The 23,922-nt window shown below is 38.6% G+C and overlaps 1 protein-coding gene across 1 annotated transcript in view; it reads right to left on the bottom strand.

Annotated features, from left to right (window-relative positions):
* Positions 1 to 3,750: 3,750 nt before the first annotated feature.
* The window catches only part of rps6ka3b (ribosomal protein S6 kinase, polypeptide 3b), a 63,527-nt gene continuing 43,355 nt past the window's right edge, over positions 3,751 to 23,922 (bottom strand). The window contains exons 15-22 of the mRNA XM_026305716.2: positions 23,651 to 23,776; positions 23,475 to 23,564; positions 22,391 to 22,549; positions 21,395 to 21,556; positions 19,332 to 19,408; positions 13,436 to 13,553; positions 10,992 to 11,132; positions 3,751 to 10,039 (exon numbers count right to left, since the gene is read on the bottom strand). Of these exons, the coding sequence (XP_026161501.1) occupies positions 9,917 to 10,039; positions 10,992 to 11,132; positions 13,436 to 13,553; positions 19,332 to 19,408; positions 21,395 to 21,556; positions 22,391 to 22,549; positions 23,475 to 23,564; positions 23,651 to 23,776 (996 nt within the window). The 3' untranslated portion in view covers positions 3,751 to 9,916. The remainder of the gene's footprint in view (positions 10,040 to 10,991; positions 11,133 to 13,435; positions 13,554 to 19,331; positions 19,409 to 21,394; positions 21,557 to 22,390; positions 22,550 to 23,474; positions 23,565 to 23,650; positions 23,777 to 23,922) is intronic.

The raw sequence follows: 23,922 nt of genomic DNA on the forward strand, positions 1-23,922 counted from the left end.
CAGGTTCCTGGGCACCACCATCTCTCAGGACCTGAAGTGGAACTTCCACATCGACTCCATCATGAAGAAGGCCCAGCAGAGGTTGTACTTCCTGCACCAACTGAAGAAGTTCAACCTTCCACAGACGCTGCTGACCCAGTTCTACTCAGCGGTCATCGAGTCTGTCCTGTGCTCCTCCATCACTGTCTGGTTTAGTTCCGCCTCTAAATCAGACATCCTAAGACTTCAGAGAACAGTTCGGACTGCTGAGAAGATCATCGGTGTTACTCTACCCACCCTCCAAGACCTGTTCACCTCCAGAGTGAGAAAAAGACCTCAGAAAATCACTCTGGACGCCACCCACCCGAGCCACCACCTCTTCCAGCTCTTACCCTCTGGACGGCGCTTCAGAGCTCCAAACATCAAGACAGCCTGGCACAAAGGAAGCTTCTTCCCTCAGGCCATCCAACTCTTAAACTCATAGCTCTCCACCATTCCCTCCTACCACCTGCACTATGCACTATGTCACTGGCACCTTTTGCTCTTTGCACACCACCAAGTTCCCTACATTCTGTCTTCAGGTTATCTGTGCATTTTTTTTTAGTTTTTTATAGCATTTGTTTCAGTAGCATTTATGTTTACTGTTTTTACCCCTTGTAGCATTTGTATCTATGTCTGTTTGCACTGGAGTACCCCCCGTACCTGAACAAATTCCTTGTGTGTGTGTGTGCTCACACACTTGGCAATAAAGCTCATTCTGATTCTGATTCTGATTCTGATTATTCCCATTTCTCTGAGAATCATGACAGAACATTTCCTGTTACTGTCCTTTTTATTCTAATTTGTGGACATCCTCTTTTTGGTTGTTTCAGTTTTGTTTTGTGTATTGACATTTCTACTTTTTTTACATTATTTGCAATTAATACTGTCAACGAGATGACCTCTGTAAATTTGGAAAAAAAAGCCTAGAGAAACAGTGTGAAAACAAGAACCACAAAATTCAAGAAAGGTTGGTGTGATTCAAACAGCACATTATTCAAAATGGGAAAACACAATGAAGGAAGGTGTGAATTTTTGAAACAGGGAAAATGTTTTGAGCATGTTATGGTTTACTGTTAGAGAAAATGTTTACCCTCAAGTGACCTAATCCACCTTACTTTAAGTCAAAAACTGTTGAATAGGGCCTGTTATCTCTTCTCTCTCTAAGGCCAGTCTGTTCTAACCTTCACTCTCTGATAAGACACTTAGTATCGAAACCCAGATGTCTTGCAGTCTTGAGGGAAACTGCCTCCTCTTTCTCCTTTTATCACATGACTTTGTATCATAGCATTAAAATGATGTGCAGGGCGGCTAACAGCCAGTGACCCTCATGCTGTACTAAGGTGCTGTGTGACTGTTACTCCTCAGCATCCCCAAAAATGATAACACTAATTAATCATTAGGCCTATCATTATTATTGTTATTAACTAATCTCAGATTAGCGAAGCAGTTGTTCCACCACACACAAACACTGTAGGAGAAGAAGAAGGAGGAGGTAGAGGTGGATTTGACTGTTCTATGAACATTGTGTTGTTATTACTGTGGCTTAGAAAGTGTGTGTTACGGCTCCATGGTGTGAATACTGTCAAATGACATTAACTGACTGAGCTGAGCACTTTCACTTTAACTACTGGAACTGATGCACTTTATTATTTTAGTTTAAATGAAGTAGGATTATTTTTTTCAAAGAAAACAACCAGGTTCAGCTGAGAAAGTGAGGTCAAAATGACACTACCTGACTGCATTACCCATAACACCCCAGTGTTCAATTAGAGTGGTATAAATAGGTGTGGTTCAGTGTTTGCCTTTTAGAAGATGATAGATTCTGTGTTTGGATGTTGAGTTTTCTGTTTGGTTGACAGCACAGAGCAGGAGAGAGGAGGACAGGGATGCAGACAGACAGACCCTTGAGCATATGGCCCTGTAGAAATGCACATTCTCCTCAAAGATCCTAGATCCTGATCCTAGAGTGGCCCCTGACTGACACTATGCCAAAACAGTAACTCTGTGTTGTTCCAGTTGTGTTTCCAAAATCTTCAAGTTTTTCTTTACCATTTTCCAGGTGAATATACTGGACTCATATTAACTGCAGATTGGAAATCCTATTGAGACAAATGTGTGATTTTTAATATGGGGCTATATAAATACAGTTTACTTGACTCAATTATCTGGTGTCTGAAAAAAATCAAACAATTTTTTCCCACTTAGATATTCTCTGAAAACATGATGGTCAGTAAAGCCTCATCTCCTTCAGTCATAGCAGGAAAAGGAAAGTGCCATAGTGAGACAGAGGAGCAAGCTCATGCTGTAGAGAAGGATAAATGTGGTGCTGCAGAGTACTACAAGGTGGAGGGGGTAGAGGAGGACAATGTGTATGTGATCAGTTCATGTGGTTTGTGGATAGGCCACTACCACTGAAAAAGCAGAACCATCAATGACCTGAGACAAGACCAGAGGTCCTTTTCCAGAGATGTCCAGACTGCCCAGGAACAAGCTGAAAACAGAGGAGCAGGTAGTGAGTAATGGGAGCTTGGAGAAGACCACAGTAATGTGATGGACTCAAGAAAACATCTGGGACAGAGGCTTCAAGTCACTTGTGTCGGACCTCGCCGATCAGTTCAGGCACGTTGTATTGTAGCTGTGCCAGGCGTCACAGCTACGAAACGACCGAGAGGGGCCTGAATGTGCACATGAGAAACCACAATGACAAGAAGAAGCAGGAGTCGGCTGAGAACCACCTGCTGCCAGTTCAGATAGCTCTGCCATTTTTACATTCACTCTGGGCTTTGAAGAAATGTCTCCCTGGATATAGATGCAGGACAAAATGAAGAAAAAAGAAAAGAAAAAGGTACTAAGCTAACAAGGTCCCCAGAATATGTATTTATTACATACTACAGTACTTTGACCAACACAGCCTTGTGCTTACACAAATGTTTGACTGACGATGGTCAAAACATTTTAATATGTGAGAAATACTTTTTTTTTTTAGAGACACAGTCCCTCCTTTTTCTTTTGTCTGTAGATCAGGTACAGTTTGCACCATGTGAGGAAGCAAGTAGTTTTTGTCTCATTATCCTGACTCCCTGTGTTCATTGTCTTTTCCTCACCATTATAATAGTAAAATACAGTACTACTACCTGCTGGACTGTATTGTCCAAATAATACTTCAGTGTAGTGTAGTAACACAGTCTTAATGGACATAACACATTGAGTGTTTCACTGCTTCAGCCACATTATTGAACTGAACTGATACTGATTTTAAAACCACCAGGTGTCACTGTTTCTCTGAATTTAAGGCCCAAAGCTTTAGATTTTTTTCAGCACAAATAGACTCAAATCCTTATTCATCATTCATAATTATTTAGGGATTTATTTTAAACAAAGATACATTAATACTGTCTTCTTAAATGTAAATATTTGTTGTTTCCCAGTTTTCTATGATAGACAGTTGTTGGATCATAAAAACTATTTGAAATGTTAATGTATTTCACTATGTTCAGACAGCCAAAAGAAAAGTGTTGTCTCTCTGTTGATTACTTGAGACACAGCAACTAAAAAATATATATATATGTACTAAAAGTAATTTTGACCAAAGGTCCTGGATGCTACAAGTTGTAATTATCCAGCTTCTTGAGTAATCCAGGATAAACCAAGTGTTTTGCTTTATAAGGATGAAGGTGTTAAAGGTGCAGAATTCAAAATGGTCAGTAAAAGTCGGCACACCCTGTGAGCTGATCATCCTTTTTGTTCTTTATTTTTACTAGAAAGTCCAACTCTCACTGCAGGTACAAAAACAGCTGGTGAAGCAGCTGGGCTCAAAGCGTCTCTGACAGGAAACAAAGAAGAAGCAGGAAGATACAGAAAAACAAAAGAGAAAAGAAAAATAAACAAAATTATTCCTTTGTTCATACTCACAGAAACAAAAATAATTCCTTTTACATTCCTTTATCCCAGAGCAATAGAAGAGGCAACATCAACATTTAGATGTTTCACAAATCACACAAATCACAAATCATATAAAATGACCTTTGTCCCTTTCTGTTTCATCTAAGGATAAGAAGGGTTTGTGAAGCAGCTCATGGTTACAGATGCAGGACTTTTGCAGCAATGTGAGGAAACAGCAGCTAGAGTTTTGTGTTTTTAGTTATCGCTCAGTGGCTTTGGTCTGTTCGTTGCCACAGATCAGAATTTCTCTCTTTTTTTTTTTTACACAGATAAATGATTAAACTGATCCACTGGGGAAAGCAAAACATAAACACTGAACTCTGAAAACCTTGTGGGTTAGGCCTGTTAGAGCAGCCTTTTGGCAGCCAGATTTTATGGTGTCATGTAATAAACCCAGTTCACCTAAAATACATAAACTCTGGAAACAACAGCTTTCAGTTTAAAACAATCTTGAATGTGCTTGTTCTTAAAGCTTTCGACCACATCCTGTGGTCTTCCTCTGCAGATCGAGTAGCTCAGTGGTCACAGATGGTTTTATTAACGATGTGCTCTCTTATATCATGAGTATTGTTATTTAAACACTGTGAGGAGGAGTTTTTTTAATTCTATTCACTGAGGAAAGTCAGGAGCTGTGGTCGAAAGCTGCAGAAAGTTAGAGCTTTTTTTGGAATTTTATGTCAAGATACAAAACACTTTTATTGATCTCCAGCAGTATCAAGCTGCATTTTGTTTTTGCTTTCAGCCATATCTGATGGACTTCTTCAGAAGATGCAGTTGAGACACTTCATTAGTGATAAACTGAGTATTATTACATATATAATGTTACAATGAGCCTGTACTTAAAGGCATCGTCTGGAGTTTTTTTAATGTTTGCTCACTGGGCCTAATGCAAGAACATTTTTTGTGTTCTGGTCCTAAATTCCTCTACTTTTCCTGTGAGCATTAACAAACTGCACAAACTTTATTGTAAACTGTAAAATGATCATATAAGGCATCATCTTCCTTTTTTTGCGTGTGAAGTTTCATTCACAAAAAAGTCACATGGGTAAAAAGACAAATTTCAGACTTCAGGTCTGCTGTCAGACATCAGCAAAGAGAAACACATTTAGTAGCCTCAGTGGTCGTATTAGAGGAGAAATACAATTAGAAAACATTAAATGTGTGTTTGTCAGTGCCCGATGTTGGAACGGAGAGTGTTGCAGCCTGCAGCAGGTTATACAGTGTTAAACAGAGGACAACTGTGGACAAAGGCCTGGAGAAACAGTTTTCCTTCATTACTGAAGCTGCTCTGACCAAATATTCCAGTAAAAAACAAAAATCCAGAGAACCTCTCAGTAAACAGACAAGCCATGATGATGAAATGATGAACAGAATGTTAATTTCAGACTGTTACATACTGTATATTGTTAAAAAAAATCTTTAAACTCCAAATTCCCTCAGATAGACACTATCATTCTTAAATCAGACTGCGTTTTAACCTTTGGAAGGGGTTTTCCAACTGATCTGACCCACTTGTGAATTTCAACATTTAAAAATTCTCATAAATATCTGGTATGTGCACCTGCACCTATGAAGCCTGTTGTTTGGATACTTGAGCTCTAACAGGTGTGCTGAATGCATTTCTTTCCTTACAAAACATTTGCAAAGCTGCCTTTTTCACACTTCAATATTGCTCATGGTTCTTTGTCCCTTCTAATGCTGCATTTCTGAACGCAGGTTTAGATTAGTGTAATAGTAATGAAATGAGCAGCATGAATGTGTACTGCAATACTTGAGCATTGAACATTCACAATATGAACAAAACAGGCAACCATGTGTACAAACAACTCTCCATAGCTACGAATGCCAGATATCATCTTCCAAACTCAAACTACACCTGTAATATTTTAGAAGTTTGTCTTTTAGCAGTGTGGGTTAAATGAGCCTTTAATTTCCTCCAACTCTGTGCCTGCCATGGTTGTACAGTGGATATGAAGCCAGGAATGTTTTGCAAAGGTAACCAGGTGTTGCCTGTGATTTTCTGCTACATTTTGAGTTACTGGACACTGGACTTTGAGTTTTTAAAGCTGAGGGCAGATCCTCTTTATCATAAACACATGATGTTGCTCATCACTTTCTAACTGGTCACACAGCAGAAATGATGCCTTGACTCAAACTAAGCCTGTAGATCTACAGACGAGACAAACGAAATTGACTCCAAAGGAGGCCATTTAAGATTTTTCTCATAAAATAAGCACAAAGGCAAAGCGGATCCATTTGGAACTGGACTCTTCTAGACATGTTATTGTCTTCTACTTGCTTCCCATCACCAAAATCTGTGTGCTTATTATGTGCATCCCTCTTCGCCTGGACATACAAAAACATCATTATCTTGATTCAAATAAACCTGAGTTACTCAACATGTTATATTTACAGTTCAGCTCCCCATCAGACAATCGGGCGGCTCAGACAGAAGGTTGAAGGCCAGTCTGGATTCAAGCGTTCCAACACCAGAAATTGTGCGAGCAGGAAGCTATCTTGCCTGTGTTTGCTCCAACATTTTGTCATCTTTGTTTTCAGGCAACAACCTTCGCTGTTAGTTTGTGTTGGGCCACAATGTGACGTTCTAACAAGACAGAAATAAATTTGTCTCTGCGAGTCTGTGCTGCTTTCTAAGCCCAGAAAGCTTGGCATGTTTTAAAGTTACACGGGACATCTCTGCCCTGTGCCCAGAGAGCCACAGTGCATCATATTTTCAGCTCTAGTGACCTGGTCAGCTGAATCATTTACTCCAATGAAAGAAAATATCTAAAAAATAATGTTGTGACTTGAATTTTACAGCAGATTTTCAAAACATAACCACTACTGACTGCTCCATATTCACCTTTAAATTAGAGCTGCAGCGATTAGTTGTTTGGCCAGACATTAATTAGTAATGATTTTGACCATTAATTATTTAGAAAATAAAAAGATTAATTGATTATCCTAGAATCCAAGCAGAATAACTGATAATGAAAATAATCATATCATACAATTCAATTCAAATACAGTTAATTTAAATTTAAATTGAATTTAAATTGAATTTATTGTATTTTCTGAACTATAAGTCACACTTTTTTTTATTCCTTTGACTTGTCCTGCAACTTATATGTGTATCTTTACAGTAGTCAGTAGTGTTAGATGACACTCTTGACTCAACTGAAGACAATACTGTATCGCTGAAAAAGTAAAAACATTTATGTTCAAGCTAAACTCTAATTCTTAGTGTAACAAGTGAACATCCCACCCCAAACAAAGAGCTATACTGCAGACTTCAAAGTGCAGGTAATAAAGTCTGCAGCTGAAACACAGTTTGGACTGAGTGTTGACTCTCAGACAACCTGAGAGAGGAGGAGACGCCGTTTCATCTCCACCCCAACGTTTGTGGAGTTGCTTAACGTTACTTACACGTATTAATGAATTTCATAATGCACTTCTGCCTGTTTCTATGTCTAGCCTATGTTCGTCAGAGGCTAATTTAGATTGTTTTTGCTAAAAGCAATTTATACTCCGGTTGGACTTATAGCTCAGAAAATACGGTAAATAAATAACTGAACTAGACACACATCATTGCCCTGTATCGTTACTTGGTTTTTCTGATATTTTTAAATTAATTTTGAAACAAAAGTGTGAAAATGCTTTTTAAGTCGCTTTGAAAACATAGATATTTGCTGGTTTTAGTTAACTAAATATTGTAGTTTTAAAAATGAGCAATTTAAAAATGTAAACTTGGGCTTTTGATTTTTTTTTCTTCTGAACTTTGAAATTTATTGACTAATTGAGAAAATGGTCAACAGATGATAAAAATAGCTTGTTGCAGCCCTGGAGTTCATTGTAATAAAATATTTTATGTTTAAAATTATTTATTCTGGACCAACATTCAAAACATTTTTATTGAAATTCAAACTCTGCTCTAAAAATTCACATTCTCGTATCAGACAATGCACCAAATTTTGTCTATTTTCTATACTTGTTTTAAACATTGCGACATCTATCTTCCTTGAAATTAAACCACATAATTTTAGAATAATCTTTTTTAAACTCAAATATTCTGAAGCTGTAAATTCATGCATATTTAAATATAAATAATTAGATCCTCAGTTTCTTATAAGATTGAAATTATGTGTATTATTTGCTTTTACACTCTTCAGGGGCATGTTTGAGCACTATGGCTTTAAATTCTCTTTTTTTGTTTTGTTTTTTTGCATAAATTTGTTTCAAGCCACAAGACATCTGTCAAAAGAACAATGATTGTTCCTGGATTTTTGTATGTTTTTATAATACAAAAGGTTTTCCAGACACCGTAAATACAAACTTTACATGAGAGAACATGCAGTTTATTCTCATTATTTTGCATAATTGTATTACTTTAGGTAAAAGCTTCAAGTATTCAAAAATTCAATCTTGTTGCAGCTCAGGGGCTGCAAAATTTAAATTTGACTTGTGCAGCTTGATCCTGAATATCTGCAGAGCCCTGGATTGTTCAGCTTTCTAGACAGGACACAAGTTTAAAGGCACAATCTGCTTTGTTTTCGGTTCCCTATTATAAAGAGACTGAAGAATATTTAGACTCTTATGAGCTCATGGCAGGAATCTTTGCACCTCTAGGTCATTTACATGTCCATATAACCTGGGAGGACATTTAATATAATTACTGTCATTATTTTGTCAATGGATATGAAAAACTTTAGGTGAAGAAAAGAGACTTGCTGCTACAAATTAGTTTTGGACATCAGCTGCTGGATTAATGAGCAGAGCTGCAACTGTGTATAATCTCTTGTGATTCTTTAGATACTTCAGCTCAGTGTATAATAGCTGAAATGTGCAGTTTTGCCAGTTTTCTCTCAACAAAAAGAAAAGTAGGAACAAGCACTGTCATGTATAGTGGGGTTCAACCTTTGCTCCTTATGAGGTACATGTGCCTTTTGTGCAACTCTCACATCTTGACTGAGATCAGATCCACTAACATCAGTGTCATGGTGAAAACTGATCTAAGAGCTGCATCACTATTCGTAAACCTGCTGTTAAGACGCTCTGGACAAATGCTGGACTACACATTCATGCTGTCTGGGGCTGAGATGAACCAATAAGATCATACGCAAAAAGATATTTGTTCTCTGCTGTTTTGCACCTGAAACACTGTCCTGACTGGGCCTGACACAAACTAAAAATCATTTTCATAATAAGCTATAATAAAACTCAAAAAGAACCCAACTTGGACAGAAAGCTTTTGCACTTAGATTTTCTCTTTTCTACATTGTGATTTTCTGTGTTCTGTTGTCAAATCTAAAATGCAAACAGCCATATTATGAGGCTGAGGCTGTTCTGCAAACTTTATTCTGCTTCACCGTTGCAATGACTGCCCTTTTCTGTAGATGCCATCATCTCAGAGGCTACTTACGGTTTAAATGCAGGTTCCACAGCTATGCAGAACTATGACACTAGTCTAAATACACTGATCCTAATCAATAAATTGCATACATTAGAGTACAATGTTCCTATGTTCAGATTTTTTCCCATTTGAAGTAAATAAATACAGTATTTTTATTTTCCTGATGCACGCACACACGCTCTCTGGGTCTAGCACTGATTGTCCGAAGCAAAAATGCTGCAGGAGGATTCTGCATCTGCAGCGGGAAATGAGTTGACAGGTTTTCATTAAAGCTCAGTCCGACTGCTGAACAGTGACGCTAAAGCTGAGACTCTACAATAACACAGCAGAAGAGCTCAGATCAGACAGGAAGGGGAGGAGAGGGGGTCAGTGGTGGTCTCTGTGCTCCTTTTTGCCGTCTGAGATTTCAAGGTCCATCAGTAGTCTGTCCCGCTGGACTGGGTTGAAGAAAGGAGATAGGAACAGTGGTCCAGCGGAGGTCAGGTTGAGGTCAGAGTTGACAGCAGGAAGTGGGGGGGGGTGGCAGATATGAAGGGTTAAAGGTCACAGAGCGGTGGAGGTGATCTTCTTCACCCCCCTCCGTTGGGCCAGAGTGGAGCAGCCCACCGGCTCCAGGACTGGCGGGATGTTCCTGTTCAGGGCTGAGTAGGTGGCCGCCATCGCACCCTGGAGGGAGGAGACAGAAACCTCTGATTAATAAATGAATTAACCAATTGGCAGAGCATTAACTGATGTTCCGTTGTCTTTTTTGTGGCCTTCCTTTTAATGTGCCAAAGTAACTTATGTTTCAGTTAGTGTATAATAATGTGGTACGATGATGCCTTGTCTGCTAAACATTTATTTTAAATACAAATTAATATGTATTTTGGTCATTTTTATTATCATATCTGTCCAGATATGCACTGCATTCATAAAAGAATTTAAAAAGACAAAGGTAATGTAATTTATAGGCAAATGAATGTGAGCTTAAATATCAATATTTTTATTATTTATTTTTATAGCATTTTGAAAAACAAAATTAAAACATAAAATGTTAAAAGTCTACACAAGTTTTTTTTTTTAAACAGGTATCATAAAGTACAATGTTGCTATAAATTACTGCAGAAGTTACTCTGTGGGCTGAAACTAAATGAAGGACAAAATATTAGCTGCTGCCACCTCCTTTTTGCTCTGAATGTACAGAGTACTCTTCCTAGATGAAGAACAATTTAAAATGTAATGATTTGCAGGTTCCAACTCCATCTCCTTTAACATTTTATTGTGATGAACAGACTTTCAGATAGATCACACAATTAACTGTAAATGACTGGTAGATTGTCCAAGTTGGTACAAATAATGGTTCTACAACGTAACTGGAATCCTACAAAACCTCAATGAGATTGGAAAACTGGATTTTTATTAGAACTCAGAGTATTGGAAGAAAAATACTGTACAAATTGTGTGACCTATATATGTATTTCAAAAGAATTTATTAGTTGAGTTTTTTTTTTCTGCAAACAGAAATCTGCATGAACAAATAAGAGAAAAATACACACAACAAAGTTTTAGTTGCCAATGGTTCAGACATGAAGAACAAATAACATCCTCAGAGATGTTGGTGTATATGTGTGTGTATCACCTTGACCAGGTGTGGCGCATCATGTCTGTTGAGGGTGTATTTGGGTAGCTGGTCTCTGTGCGTCACCCAGGGGTGTCTGAGGACCTGACTTGCTGTCAGGCGCTGATGAGGGTCAACATGCAGCATCTTAGATACAAGGTCCTAAGGGGTCAGAAGTTAGAAATGAACTGTGAGTCACATGTCACTACAAATCATCCTGTGGAGACCCTAAATATTCACAGTAAATTTCAGCACACACTGGGTGAGAGGATGGGAACACCACGAACAGATCCTGAGTTTGTCACAGGGCTGACACATAGAGACAAGGAGACGGGATGCAGGATGAGGAGATCAGAGATGTGAGCTGGGCCAAACAATGCAGTGATTTAAAAAGAAGCCTCTACTGGAGAGATGTGGTCTCTCTTCCTGGTATTAATATCTTGCAGCCGCATTTTGAACTAGTTGCAGGCAAGATGTGACTTATGGATAATTATTTGACTCCCACATAAAGACAGTAGCAATAGTCAGCCCTCAGTTGATGAAAGCAGACAAAACTGTCTTCAAATCTCTAAATGAAAGCAACTGCGTTACTGAAGATGCTACTGCTGATAAATCATTTAATTTATGATTATCAAAGTCTAAAGGGTCCTAGATTTATGGTCTATGTAGAGACATTCAAAGCAATGGCCAAATTCTCAGAGAACCTCTGAGGACCAAAAATAGAGATCTCTGTCCTAATCTTATAGAAATGAGGTAAATTTCTGTTCATGTAGCACATACCTTCAGACAGAAAATATAGCTGTGTATCATCAGCATAACAATTGTAAGTGATGTTATTTCAGTGGTCTCAAGGTAGAAAAAAAAGTATAGGGCCTAAGATGGAGCCTTGTGGTACACCAGTGGAGAGAGTAGCAATGGAGGATGAGGAATTGACTAACAAATGTATGTTGATGTTGCACAGGCAAAGGCAATTTAAGAGCCCTGTCATAAATACCTAGAACAATTTCTAAGTATTTCAAGGGTGTTGGGTGAACGACTGTTAAAAAGTCTAACAAAATTAAAATGGCATGGTTTCTGTAACATTCTGTTTAAGATTGAAGGAACCCAATAGATGCAAAAAATCCCCCTTTGAAGGGCAGCAGATATGAATTTTAATCTAATAATAAAATGCCATCACAATTGGTTACTACAACAAACAGTAGGTGAGAAAATCCTAAAATAGAAGAAAAGAGGTGGTCTGTAAAAATTCATTTCTATAATACTGCACCAGACAACACAATCATGCACAGTACTAATTCAAATGCTGAATATTTGTGATTATGTAGAAGTCAACAGATGCACCTACAAAACTTTTGTTAATTGTAGTTGGGAGAACTGGTCTCTGACAGACCAGGTTTTAAAGAGCTGGTATTAGGTTTCTTTATGACCCATTTTTATAAATATTGATTATAAACACATCTGTGACATTGTATTTACCCAGAGTATTTCTCTAAATCCATCTTTACAAACAGGTAAGATTCCCCTCTGCTGTCTAGCAGCTGTTTCTGAAATTATAAACCATAAAATGTACAATATTGATGAACATCTATTATGATTGGTTGGAGGTTTAGTTTAGCTTTAAAACAGATATTTTCATTTAGCTGAGCAACAAAAATAAACTATGTTTAATGCTGCTTTTGCTAACATAGGGAGTATTGTCTTCTGAAATCAATTTCAGACATTTCTGATGTAAATTTCCATCTTGTAGAAGGATGTGTAAAGACTTTTAAATGCAGAAGAATCTGCAGGAGCACACTTAATATGTTACGCTTTGCTCGTCATCTCTGGCCTCAAACTTCAACTATATTCCTTGCTCTCTTAGCTGAGCAGAGAGTGGGGCTTGTTGCCATGTGTCAGATTTCAGATTTCTTTGGGTGTGACGTCATAATGAGGAACGCTTTGACACTGTTCGAGCTGGAGGCTGGAGCTGGAGATATTCTAAATTTTATATTACTTCAAAACACCACAGAGAGAGCAGTTTAACAGCAGAGGAGGATCTTTGCCATCACCCTAAATCATCTTTTTTGTCATACCAGCTGTTTAGCCATGATCTAGTCAAAGAAACAAAATTTAGGTGGTGGATTAGAAAAAAAAAAGTGATCTGAGATCTTACAATTAAAAACACTATTTTAGTGTGACATGCTGTCAGGGGCTCAAAATTAGAAATTGCTTAATTGGTTTCTTATTACTGGTTCTATAAATGTGGGCCTGAGTCCTTCCAATAAAACTAGACCATCTAGCAGCAACTATTTCAGTTACTGGTATTTTACTTGTAAAGGAAGAGAAAAATGTGATTGATTTAGTTCCAGCACACTGATTTGCTTTCAACTCAGTGTACCAAAAACATCAATATCTGTAGCTGAGAAGACAGTTTTGCACTTTCTGTGTATTCGATTGATAATACACTCGTGTGTCAGTGTCCACACCTTAGCCTCCGCAGAAACAGAGTTCCAATATCCTCCACTGAGTGAGAATTTCCCGCTACCGATACGGGCCAAAATCGCCTCTGGTGTGTCTTCTGGACCATTAGCAAATGGAGTGAAACTGTAGTTGGATGAAAAGAGTGAAGGACAAAATGAAGAACAGTAAAAAAAAAAAAAAAAGAGGTTAATAAACATTATCATGCACCTGGTTCTTGGATATTTTCCAAAGAGAAACTCATAGGGACCAGATTCATCACAGTATTTCAACCACTGTGTTATAGTCCTGGGCCCTGTTCCCAGATACCAATCCAAGTTAGAAGCATTTTCCAGGTTCATTTCAACAACTTTGAATAAGCCGTGCTATACAAAACTGTGCAAAAGATTTAGGCACTGTTGTTGATATTTAGATTCTTATCCATCACACAGTACCATCAGGGAAGTGCCTGAATGGTCCCAAACTCAACAACCCCAAAACCTAGAGGCAGTCATAAAGAACAACTGTATCTTCAGATACAAGAACAAGGAGTCCTGCAACAGACGCTTTGTCCCCCCACCCCCACAGTGTTGCAACTGTTCCTTTCCACATTGATTACTGACTGCTGGGACTTGGGAAGAGGGCATGGGATACAGGATTACCAAGACAGCCAATGTTACAAGATGGCATCATATTGGAGGTGCTGGGGTTGGAGCTGAAGAGTTGGGGCTTAATGAGAACTAATTGCATGTAAGACCTCGATATCACTTTTCCTTGAACGAGTTAAGTTTTCATGTCCTCAATAACAAATTAACTAAAATGAGACATATATGCCGGAGTTGGTCAGGCAAAGACACCAAACGGTGTGAGGAACAAGTGGCCGACTAACTGCCCCCACCACATTGATGATGAAACAGTAGATAAAAAGCTGCTGATTGGATATTGCATTGGTCTGGAGAACAGAACATGAACTCTTGAGTCCACAGATTTCCTCACCCAGTCCAACCATTTGACAGTCATGATTTCTTGGAGCAGCTGTGTGTACAGCATTACACCCTGGAAGCCCTAGACTAACAAATCTTATTAATTATTGAGTGTATTTTTAGTTATTCCCTGAGTGGAGTGGTGGCCGTGACACACGAGTGGGGGTTCATCTGGAATCTGAAACCTGTACTGGATGGGAAATAGGATAAAAAGGTTAGGGTAACCACTACCTTTTAGTTAGTTGAACTAAAATATACGAGTAAAATGACCCCTCTGATGATGAAAGTGAAAGACACTGGTGTTATTTCAGCTTGTCAGAAAGAGTTAATCAGTTAATTAAAGTTAATTAGATAAAGTATACAGCTTAGGGGCAGGTAAGCTGCTTGGTCTGAGCACCATCACTTACAATGTAGTATAGTACTAGTACTATATACTGGACTTGTTACAGGTTTGTGAAGACATTTCACCTTCCATCTGGGAAGCTTCTCCAGTTCTGACTGACTGGTGGGAAGTCCCAGGTATTTCGCCAGAACCATGTAGTTCATTAGCCCACACAGTCAAGGTATAAATGGGTGTTAAATTGCCCCTGGAGAAATGTCAGGACAACACTGTAAATGATTGATACGGGGACCACCCCTTCTTTTTAGTGATGGTCATTTCAGTTTGACAGAAACAACCTTTCAAACCTTCTATCTTCTCTGGTCAAGATGTGCACATTGCTCTTTAAAGAACTGTCCCTTGTTCTTCAGACACAGGTTGACTGCTGAGCTTTACCTGAGGAGTTCACTTTCCCTTTTGTCCCAAACAGTTGTTCTGTTTCTCCCCTGTACAGTCATGTTGTGTCTTTTGTTGTTCTTTTCTTCTCTTTTTGCATTACAGAGGTTCTTAATGGGTCTTCTAGTGGTTTTAACATAGTCCCAGATGGGATAACCACAGGTGCTTCCTTGATGTCCTGCGTCTCCTTAATCGTATATCCAGTGAGGGTGAACTTGGTGTTGAAATGAGTGTCACAGGTGAGGAATCACTGGTGGTCACAGAGATGACCCAAGGGGTAAAAAATGATCAGCTGATTGCTTTAGCTGAGACGTTTTGCTGGATGACAGTACAACAAAACCAGCCACTGATGTTCAAATTTTGAAAATGGACAAGTTATGGCAGAGTTATGGCCACATAAGTCACTTTCACTTTTCACTTTATGCAAAATGATATAGAAGGAAAGAAAGTTACTTTGATGGTTAGTGATTATCCAGTGAATAATCCTGAAATCAAGGAATTCAGGGTGGAGTTTTCTCACATATTTATCACATGCATGGTACCCCAGGCCCAAACATCAGACTTAAGAAGAGAAAGTTAGTTATGGAGTTCCACAAGGCTCCGTGCTAGGACCGATTCTGTTCACCCTGTACATGCTTCCTTTAGGATATGTCATTAGGAAGCACTCTATTAATTACCACTGCTATGCAGATGACACTCAGTTATATCTATCTATTAAACCTGTTAACACAAACCAGTTAACCAGACTTCAAGCCTGTCTAACTGACATAAAGGCCTGGATGACCAGTAACTTTTTACTTTTAAACTCAGAGAAAACAGAAGTCATTATATTTGGGCCAAAAAATCTCAGAAATAACTTTTCTAAAATAATAGCTACTCTAGATGGCATAGCCCTGGCCTCTAGCACTACTGTAAAAAACCGAGTTATTTTTGACCAGGACATGTCCTTTAACTCACACATAAAACAAATCTCTAGAACTGCATTCTTTCACCTGCGCAACATTTCCAAAATTAGGAACATCCTGTCTCAAAATGATGCAGAAAAACTAGTCCATGCATTTGTTACCTCAAGGCTAGATTACTGTAACTCATTACTATCTGGATGTCCCAATATCTCCATAAAAAGCCTCCAATTAATTCAGAATGCCGCAGCTAGAGTCCTGACAGGAACTAGCAGGAGAGATCATATTTCTCCTATATTGGCTTCTCTTCATTGGCTCCCTGTAAAATACAGAATAGAATTTAAAATCCTTCTTCTCACATACAAATCCCTTCATAATCAAGCTCCTTCATACCTTAAAGACCTCATAGTACCATATTATCCCAATCGACCACTTCGCTCTCAGAGTGCAGGTCTACTTGTGGTTCCCAGAGTTTCCAAAAGCAGAATGGGAGGCAGAGCCTTTAGTTATCAAGCTCCTCTCCTATGGAACCAGCTCCCAGCCTGGGTTCAGGAGGCAGACACACTCTATACTTTTAAGGCTAGACTTAAAACCTTCCTCTTTGACAAAGCGTATAGTTAGGGCTGGCTTCAGGTAACCCTGAACCATCCCTTAGTTATGCTGCTATAGGCCTAGACTGCCCGAGGACCATCGGTGCACTGAGCTCCCCTACCCTAACCCCCCCCCCTTCCCTTCCCCTCCCCTCTCTTCTCTCCTCCCACCTCATGTATATTCCACCATTGAATCTTACTAACCTTGTGCTCTCTCTCTCCCCTAGTTTGTGCTCTCTCCCTCTCTCTCTATTCTCTCTGTACCTTCTGCAGGTGTCCCTGGTCCTGGAGCTGTTTATCGCTGATGTGCAGTTACTGGCCCCACCAACCTGCAGTGTCTATTTGTTGTTTATTGCTGCTGTTCTTTTCTCTCTGCTCTATCCATTCACCCCAACCGGTCGAGGCAGATGGCCGCCCAAACTGAGCCCGGTTCTGCTGGAGGTTTTTTCTTCCGTTAAAGGGAGTTTTTCCTCTCCACTGTCGCCAAGTGCTTGCTCATAAGGGAATTGTTGGGTTTTTAGTTTTAGTTTTTGTAAAGTGCCTTGAGATGATTTGTATTGTGATTTGGTGCTATACAAATAAAATTGAATTGAATTGAATTGAATTGAATTGAAAGTAGAGCAGGAAGACAGACCAGCCTACACAAGACCTGTCTCGTACTATTTATTGTCAGTGGTATGAAGGTTCTGAATTAAATGATCAAGTCTGTACTGGAAACCAAGTGGCAAAAAAAAAAAAAAAGACCCTAGGAAAGATAATTCTTGGAGAATCACCCCAAGTGCATAAAAAGAGAAAAAAATATATTGGTAAGACCAGAAGAATTCCCTTTGGTTTGTGAGCCTTGCAGATGCAGATAGATAAGCAGGTTGTTAGAGTACCATTGACAACACAGGAATCCCAGGAGGTGCAAAATGTGTTTTTTCCTTCATAGGGTGTTATTCAGAAAATCACTGCCACACACTAGACCAGCAGATGGAGATTGGGCCACAAGTGAGAAAGTGGATATTTGGTAACATACCTGGATACCACTGACAATCTGTCAGTGTTTTCCCATTTTACAGCACTGACGTTTGAAATAAAAAATGTTCTTGCAACTTCTTAATGGTTAGTGAATTTGATCATCTAGGGCTGAATAAATGCTGTAATATATTTTGACAGTGTGACAACCTACCAGGGCCATCAGGCAGGAAGTGGAATGGCACTTCTCACAGTGGCAAATGCTCAAACAGTTTTAGATTTTCTAGTGCTTCACACTTGCATGCAACTTGTGGTTTTTGGGTATTTGTGGCTTTTAGCCTCGTTTTGTTCCCAGGTTTGTAGCAGTTCCAGCCCTTTGACCGACCTTCTGAAGATGTGGATGTTGCCTTGTTGAAGGTCCACTTGGGGTAGCCACAGGTTTTGAGGGCTATTTTCAAGTGTGTGACTTCCTTTCACTTCACCTGGACAACTATCTATCACTGAGATGGAAGCATTAGCTTTGAAACACTGCAGTGAAACACTGAGGTTACGTAGCCAGTAGCAAATCATATACTCAGTATACTCAGGTTATAATTCTTTGTCCTTTCTTGCCAAGTATAGAAACACAAGCACTAGAGTGTTGGACTTCACTTTGGCAGCCATGAAATTGCATAGTTAGACACTGCAGAGAAAAGTAATGTAAAGTAGATACTCTGTTAAGAATGAGAACTGATTAAATTTGTGTGGTTCCCAATAGAAAAAGTCTCTACCTAATGAGGAACTGTGTTAAAGAATTGTTCTGGTAAGAAAATGATGTTTCATTTTGTTTGGATTCTTTAAGAAAATGGAAATGGTAAAGAAAAAGGAAAACAAAATAACGTAAGGGTTTATATGTTTTATCTAACATCTTTGTTGTTTATTTGAGGAAGGGAGGGGAGATATGTCACGGTGCCTTTCCACTCTGATTATTGGCTATCGAACTTTGGAAAAAGGCATAAGTTAACCAGTTAACAAAAAAACACAAAGGTAAGCCCATACACTTTCCTACCGAGTCTGATGAATAAATGGTGCTGCTTTCATGGCGTAAATATATTTATAGTATCATGCCCTAGAAGCCATGGACAAACAACTTTTGTATGTTAATTTTTTTTTATAGTACTTGCACTTATTCCTCTATGACTTTGATAGAGGCCTGATCTCAGGTAAGTCAGTCAGTGATTACAATACAAGAGAGACAACATCTAAGATTTCTGAAACAACTACTCTGCCAAAACCCTTAAAAAACTGTGTTCATGTCTACTGAGGAGAGCTCAGTTTGTTTTCAACACTCTCTTTGTAGTTAACTGATAAAGAAAAATGAATCATGTAATGTCTTGTAGTGCCTAAAGCTTGTGCACAGTATTGTACAACACAATAATTATACATTCATTCATATTTCTGAGTGGAAGTCAGTATATATTTAATATTAACTGCTACTTGAGGCAGCTTTATGGGAAACTCACATTCAACCTAAAATGAAGTTGTGCCATCTGCTCTAAGTTTCATCAATATTTAGGTCCATGGTGAGTAAAAACCTAAAAATGAACAAAAATAAAAGGTTCTTTCATCTTTATCTTAAGATGTTTTTTGGGGAAACAAGGCCCCAGATGTTCCTTTATGACACAGACTCACAAGAGGAGAGTCAGAGCTGCAATGAGCCTAAATGTTTTGACTCCTACCCTGTTAACATTGTGTAGAGCAGGACTCCAAGACTCCAGATGTCACAGGCTGCGTCATAACCCTGCTTCTTCAACACCTGCCAGGAGCACAAAACAACAGCTTTGTGGTAAAAATGTTTCAGCTCACTTTGAGAAAACCTCTGGACTCTTCAGTCTCATCCTGCTGTAACAAGCAGCCTGTTAAAGTTGTAACTAACAATTAGTGTTTTCAATAGCTTCAGGCCCTTTAAATGATCATGGTCATGGTTACTTTTAAGCATACATTTTATATGTGATGTCCTATAGTGTTGGACATCTCAGCTTACAGTGGGGCAAAAAAGTATTTAGTCAGCCACCAATTGTGTAAGTTCTCCCACTTAAAAAGATGAGAGCAAATTATGGTGGAAAATAAGTCAATAACAAAAGTTCATCTCAATACTTTGTTATATACCCTTTGTTGGCAATGACAGAGATCAAATGTTTTCTGTAAGTCTTCACAAGGTTTTCACACACTGTTGCTGGTATTTTGGCCCATTCATCCATGCAGATCTCCTCTAGAGCAGTGATGGTTTGGGGCTGTCGCTGGGCAACACGGACTTTCAACTCCTTTCAAAGATTTTCTATGGGGTTGAGATCTGGAGACTGGCTAGGCCACTCCAGGACCTTGAAATGCTTCTTACGAAGCCACTCCTTCGTTACCCAAGTGGTGTGTTTGAGATCACTGTCATGCTGAAAGACCCAGTGACGTTTCATCTTCAATGCCCTTGCTGATGGAAGGAGGTTTTCACTCAAAATCTGACAATACATGGCCCCATTCATTCTTTTCTTTACATGGATCAGTCGTCCTGGTCCCTTTGCAGAAAAACAGCCCCAATGCATGATGTTTCCACCCCCATGCTTCACAGTAGGTATGATGTTCTTTGGATGCAACTCAGCATTCTTTCTCCTCCAAACACGACGAGTAGAGTTTTTACCAAAAGTTCTATTTTGGTTTCATCTGACCATATGACATTCTCCCAATCCTCTTCTGGATCATCCAAATGCTCTCTAGCAAACTTCAGACGGGCCTGGACATGCACTGGCTTAAGCAGGAGGACACATCTGGCACTGCAGGATTTGAGTCCCTGGCGGCGTAGTGTGTTACTGATTGTAGCCTTTGTTACTTTGTTCCCAGCTCTCTGCAGATCATTCACTAGGTCCCCCCGTGTGGTTCTGGGATTTTTGCTCTCCGTTCTTGTGATCATTTTGACCCCACGGGGTGAGATCTTGCGTGGAGCCCCAGATCGAGGGAGATTATCAGTGGTCTTGTATGTCTTCCATTTTCTAATAATTGCTCCCACAGTTGATTTATTCACACCAAGTTGCTTAACTATTGCAGATTCAGTCTTTGCAGCCTGGCGCAGGTCTACAATTTTGTTTCTGGTGTCCTTTGACAGCTCTCTGGTTTTGGCCATAGTGGAGTTTGGAGTGTGACTGTTTGAGGTTGTGGACAGGTGTCTTTTATACTGATAACGAGTTCAAACAGGTGCCATTAATACAGGTAACGAGTGGAGGACAGAGGTGCCTCTTACAGAAGAAGTTACAGGTCTGTGAGAGCCAGAAATCTTGCTTGTTTGTAGGTGACCAAATGCTTATTTTCCACTATAATTTGCAAATAAATTCTTTAAAAATAAGACAATGTGATTTTCTGGATTTCTTTTCTCATTTTGTCTCTCATAGTTGAGGTATACCTATGATGAAAATTACAGGCCTCTCTCATCTTTTTAAGTGGGAGAACTTGCACAATTGGTGGCTGACTAAATACTTTTTTACCCCACTGTATGTTCATATAACAATGTTTTCTAGAATTGACATACTTAATGTGCAGCAAAAGTCTTCAGCCTTAGCTTGCTCTTTATAATTAATGCGTTTTTGGTTGCAGCACAACATTTGCTGGCTTTCATTTCACCTTTGGTTTTCTGTTTGATGTGCCCCTAAATCTAAATCAAAGGACAAACATTTCAAGGGTTTTGGCACAAACTTCTACAAAACAACAAATTAAACCTTGTGTCATACTTGTCATAAAAGGAAAATTCAAACCGTACCTCCGGTGCAACAAAGTTGGCAGTGTAACATGGTGTCATGAGCAAGCCATTCTCCGCTCTCAACTGTTTGGCAAAACCAAAGTCGCAGATCCTGATGGACTCAGCGTTGCCACTCTCATCCACATAGAGGATATTACTGGGCTTGAGATCCCTGTGCACAACCTGCCAACACGAAACAACAGTCAGTAGGTATTTTCATTCTGGGAGAGAAAGACAGTTTTATTAATTTTTGCCTTGATTTATGCAGATTACTAATAACATGAATACTTTAAATGCAATGATTTGTCTGTCTTAACATATATGGATACACTTAAAGTAAATTTAAACTGATATTTTTTCTTTTTAAATGGTTTTGTTGACTGAAATGTCTAGAACAGAATCCTAAAATCACAAATATTATTGTTACTCTCAAGATGAGAAGTCTCTAATTGTGTAACTGTATTACATTTTTTATATTTATTTTTGCTTTTCTTTGTAATTGCTGTAGTTTGTGCTATTAAATATTGTTTTGTTGAACTGGGTTAATAAAGCTAAAACCTAGCTAAATCACATTCTTTATTTTTTCTTTATTTGCTCAAAAACTGTTTTTTGTATATACAATATCTAATAACACGAAAACATTCACTGATTCTTCAAGCAAAGTGAATAAATCTTGCACAAAATGTCTAAATTTCAATACACAGTCTTGTCAAACAAACCTGTTAAGACTTGTATGTGCCCATCCAAATATTCCTCTTACACTTGTGGACACAATAATAGCTTAGACCATGCACTCTTTGCTACCTGACAGTTTCACTAGAAGAGACCATTCTCCATGGTTTACCAAAATAAATAATCAGAAGTGGGCATCTTTTTATAATGCTTCATTTTATGTCAAATTTTGTTCAAATTCTATTTAATTCTAATATTTCTTCTTTAGTTTGTTTTGAAACACACAAACCTGAATGGATGGAGAGTACCTTTGTGCACAAACCAAAAAAACACAGAGAAACACACCCCCTGTCCATGCAGGTACTCCACAGTCTTGGTGATGGTGTAGAGAACAGCACTGGCTTCTCTCTCTGAGAAGAACTTCTGTCGGAGGATTTTGTCCAGCAGCTCGCCTCCTTTCATCAGCTCTGTCACCAGGAACACCGACCGGCCATCATCATACACCTACGGCATGGCAATAAACCAACCCACACTTCATTCACAAAAAATTAGTCACTGAATTGTTCTGTGAACTTTTTTTCAGCCTTCAGGTTTGAACTAATTTCATCTGTAATGTAACAGAGACAGTCCTGGAGATAGTTAATTCTGGATATTAGTTACATCAGTAATAAATAAAGTGTTCAGTGTGATGATTAGCTTTTCATCTCTTTTACAGCTTCTTTGAGTAACCACACTGATAGTATAAGTAGGACTGGGGATAATTTCTACATTTTAAAATACTGTATGCTAATATAGTTTAATTACAATACTATACTTTTTCAAGTTCTTAATTTAGATTTGATATAATATAATAATATGAGTAAGAAACTAATTTGACAAAACAGATCTTTTTTTGATACCTGGTGATGTATGCAATATAGTTGAATGCCTAAAGCTACCGACGTTCTAAGAAAGATGGACTTTTGTATATATTTGGATACAGTGAGCAGTATAGTAAAATCTAGGATTATATGTATGTAAGCACTTTGTTCTCTTTATAAAAAGAGTTGACTCATCTCTGAACAAAAAACATTAACGCAGATCAAATATTGTTGGTGCTGATGCCAGTGAGGAATTTCACCTAGCAGCAAGAGGATGTTTTCACCTCTGCTTAACAGTGAGTAACAGAAAAACTGAAGTGAAACAATTAAAATAATTTATGACTGACCACCAACTGCACAGAAAATTCACCAAATCTTGAGATCAACATTTGGGTAAGAATGTGCCATACATGTGTTAAATGTATAAGAATATGACAGTACTTTGAATATGGATTTTAACCTAAATGCAACACTATACATTATTCAATGTAACATTATACAAAATCTAAGTATGACTGACCAGAATCACTTGAAATTGCCCTGAATAAACCCTTTTCAGTTTGACTCACATCCTTGAGGGTGATAATGTTGGGGTGCTGTCCAAACCTCAGCAGGATCTCCACCTCCTCCGATGGGTCTCTCTTTGCTTTGTTGATGATCTGTAAAATGGAAGATGGAAGTGTTTACAGTGTGGAAAAGCAGAGTATCCTGCTGGAGACTTTTATTAATGTATGTTGTGTTTTACCTTCACTGCATACTCCATGCCAGTTCCTTTGTGTATGCAGCGTTTACAGATGGAGTAGGAGCCAACACCAATGTCCTCTTTGATCTCATAGGCATCTGAGAACAGGGATGTGCTTCTGTGCAGTTGCTACATGTAAAGACACGAACATACAAAGAGACAACATGCACATAAATCCTTTCCAAATATATTTTCCAAAACAATCATTGGTTGTCAACCTTGAAGCATTTGTCACTGTATCTTATCTGAATGAGATGGTTTTATTATGTTATTAA

The sequence above is a fragment of the Mastacembelus armatus genome, unplaced genomic scaffold (genome assembly GCF_900324485.2).
Source record: "Mastacembelus armatus unplaced genomic scaffold, fMasArm1.2, whole genome shotgun sequence".
NCBI lineage: Eukaryota > Metazoa > Chordata > Actinopteri > Synbranchiformes > Mastacembelidae > Mastacembelus > Mastacembelus armatus.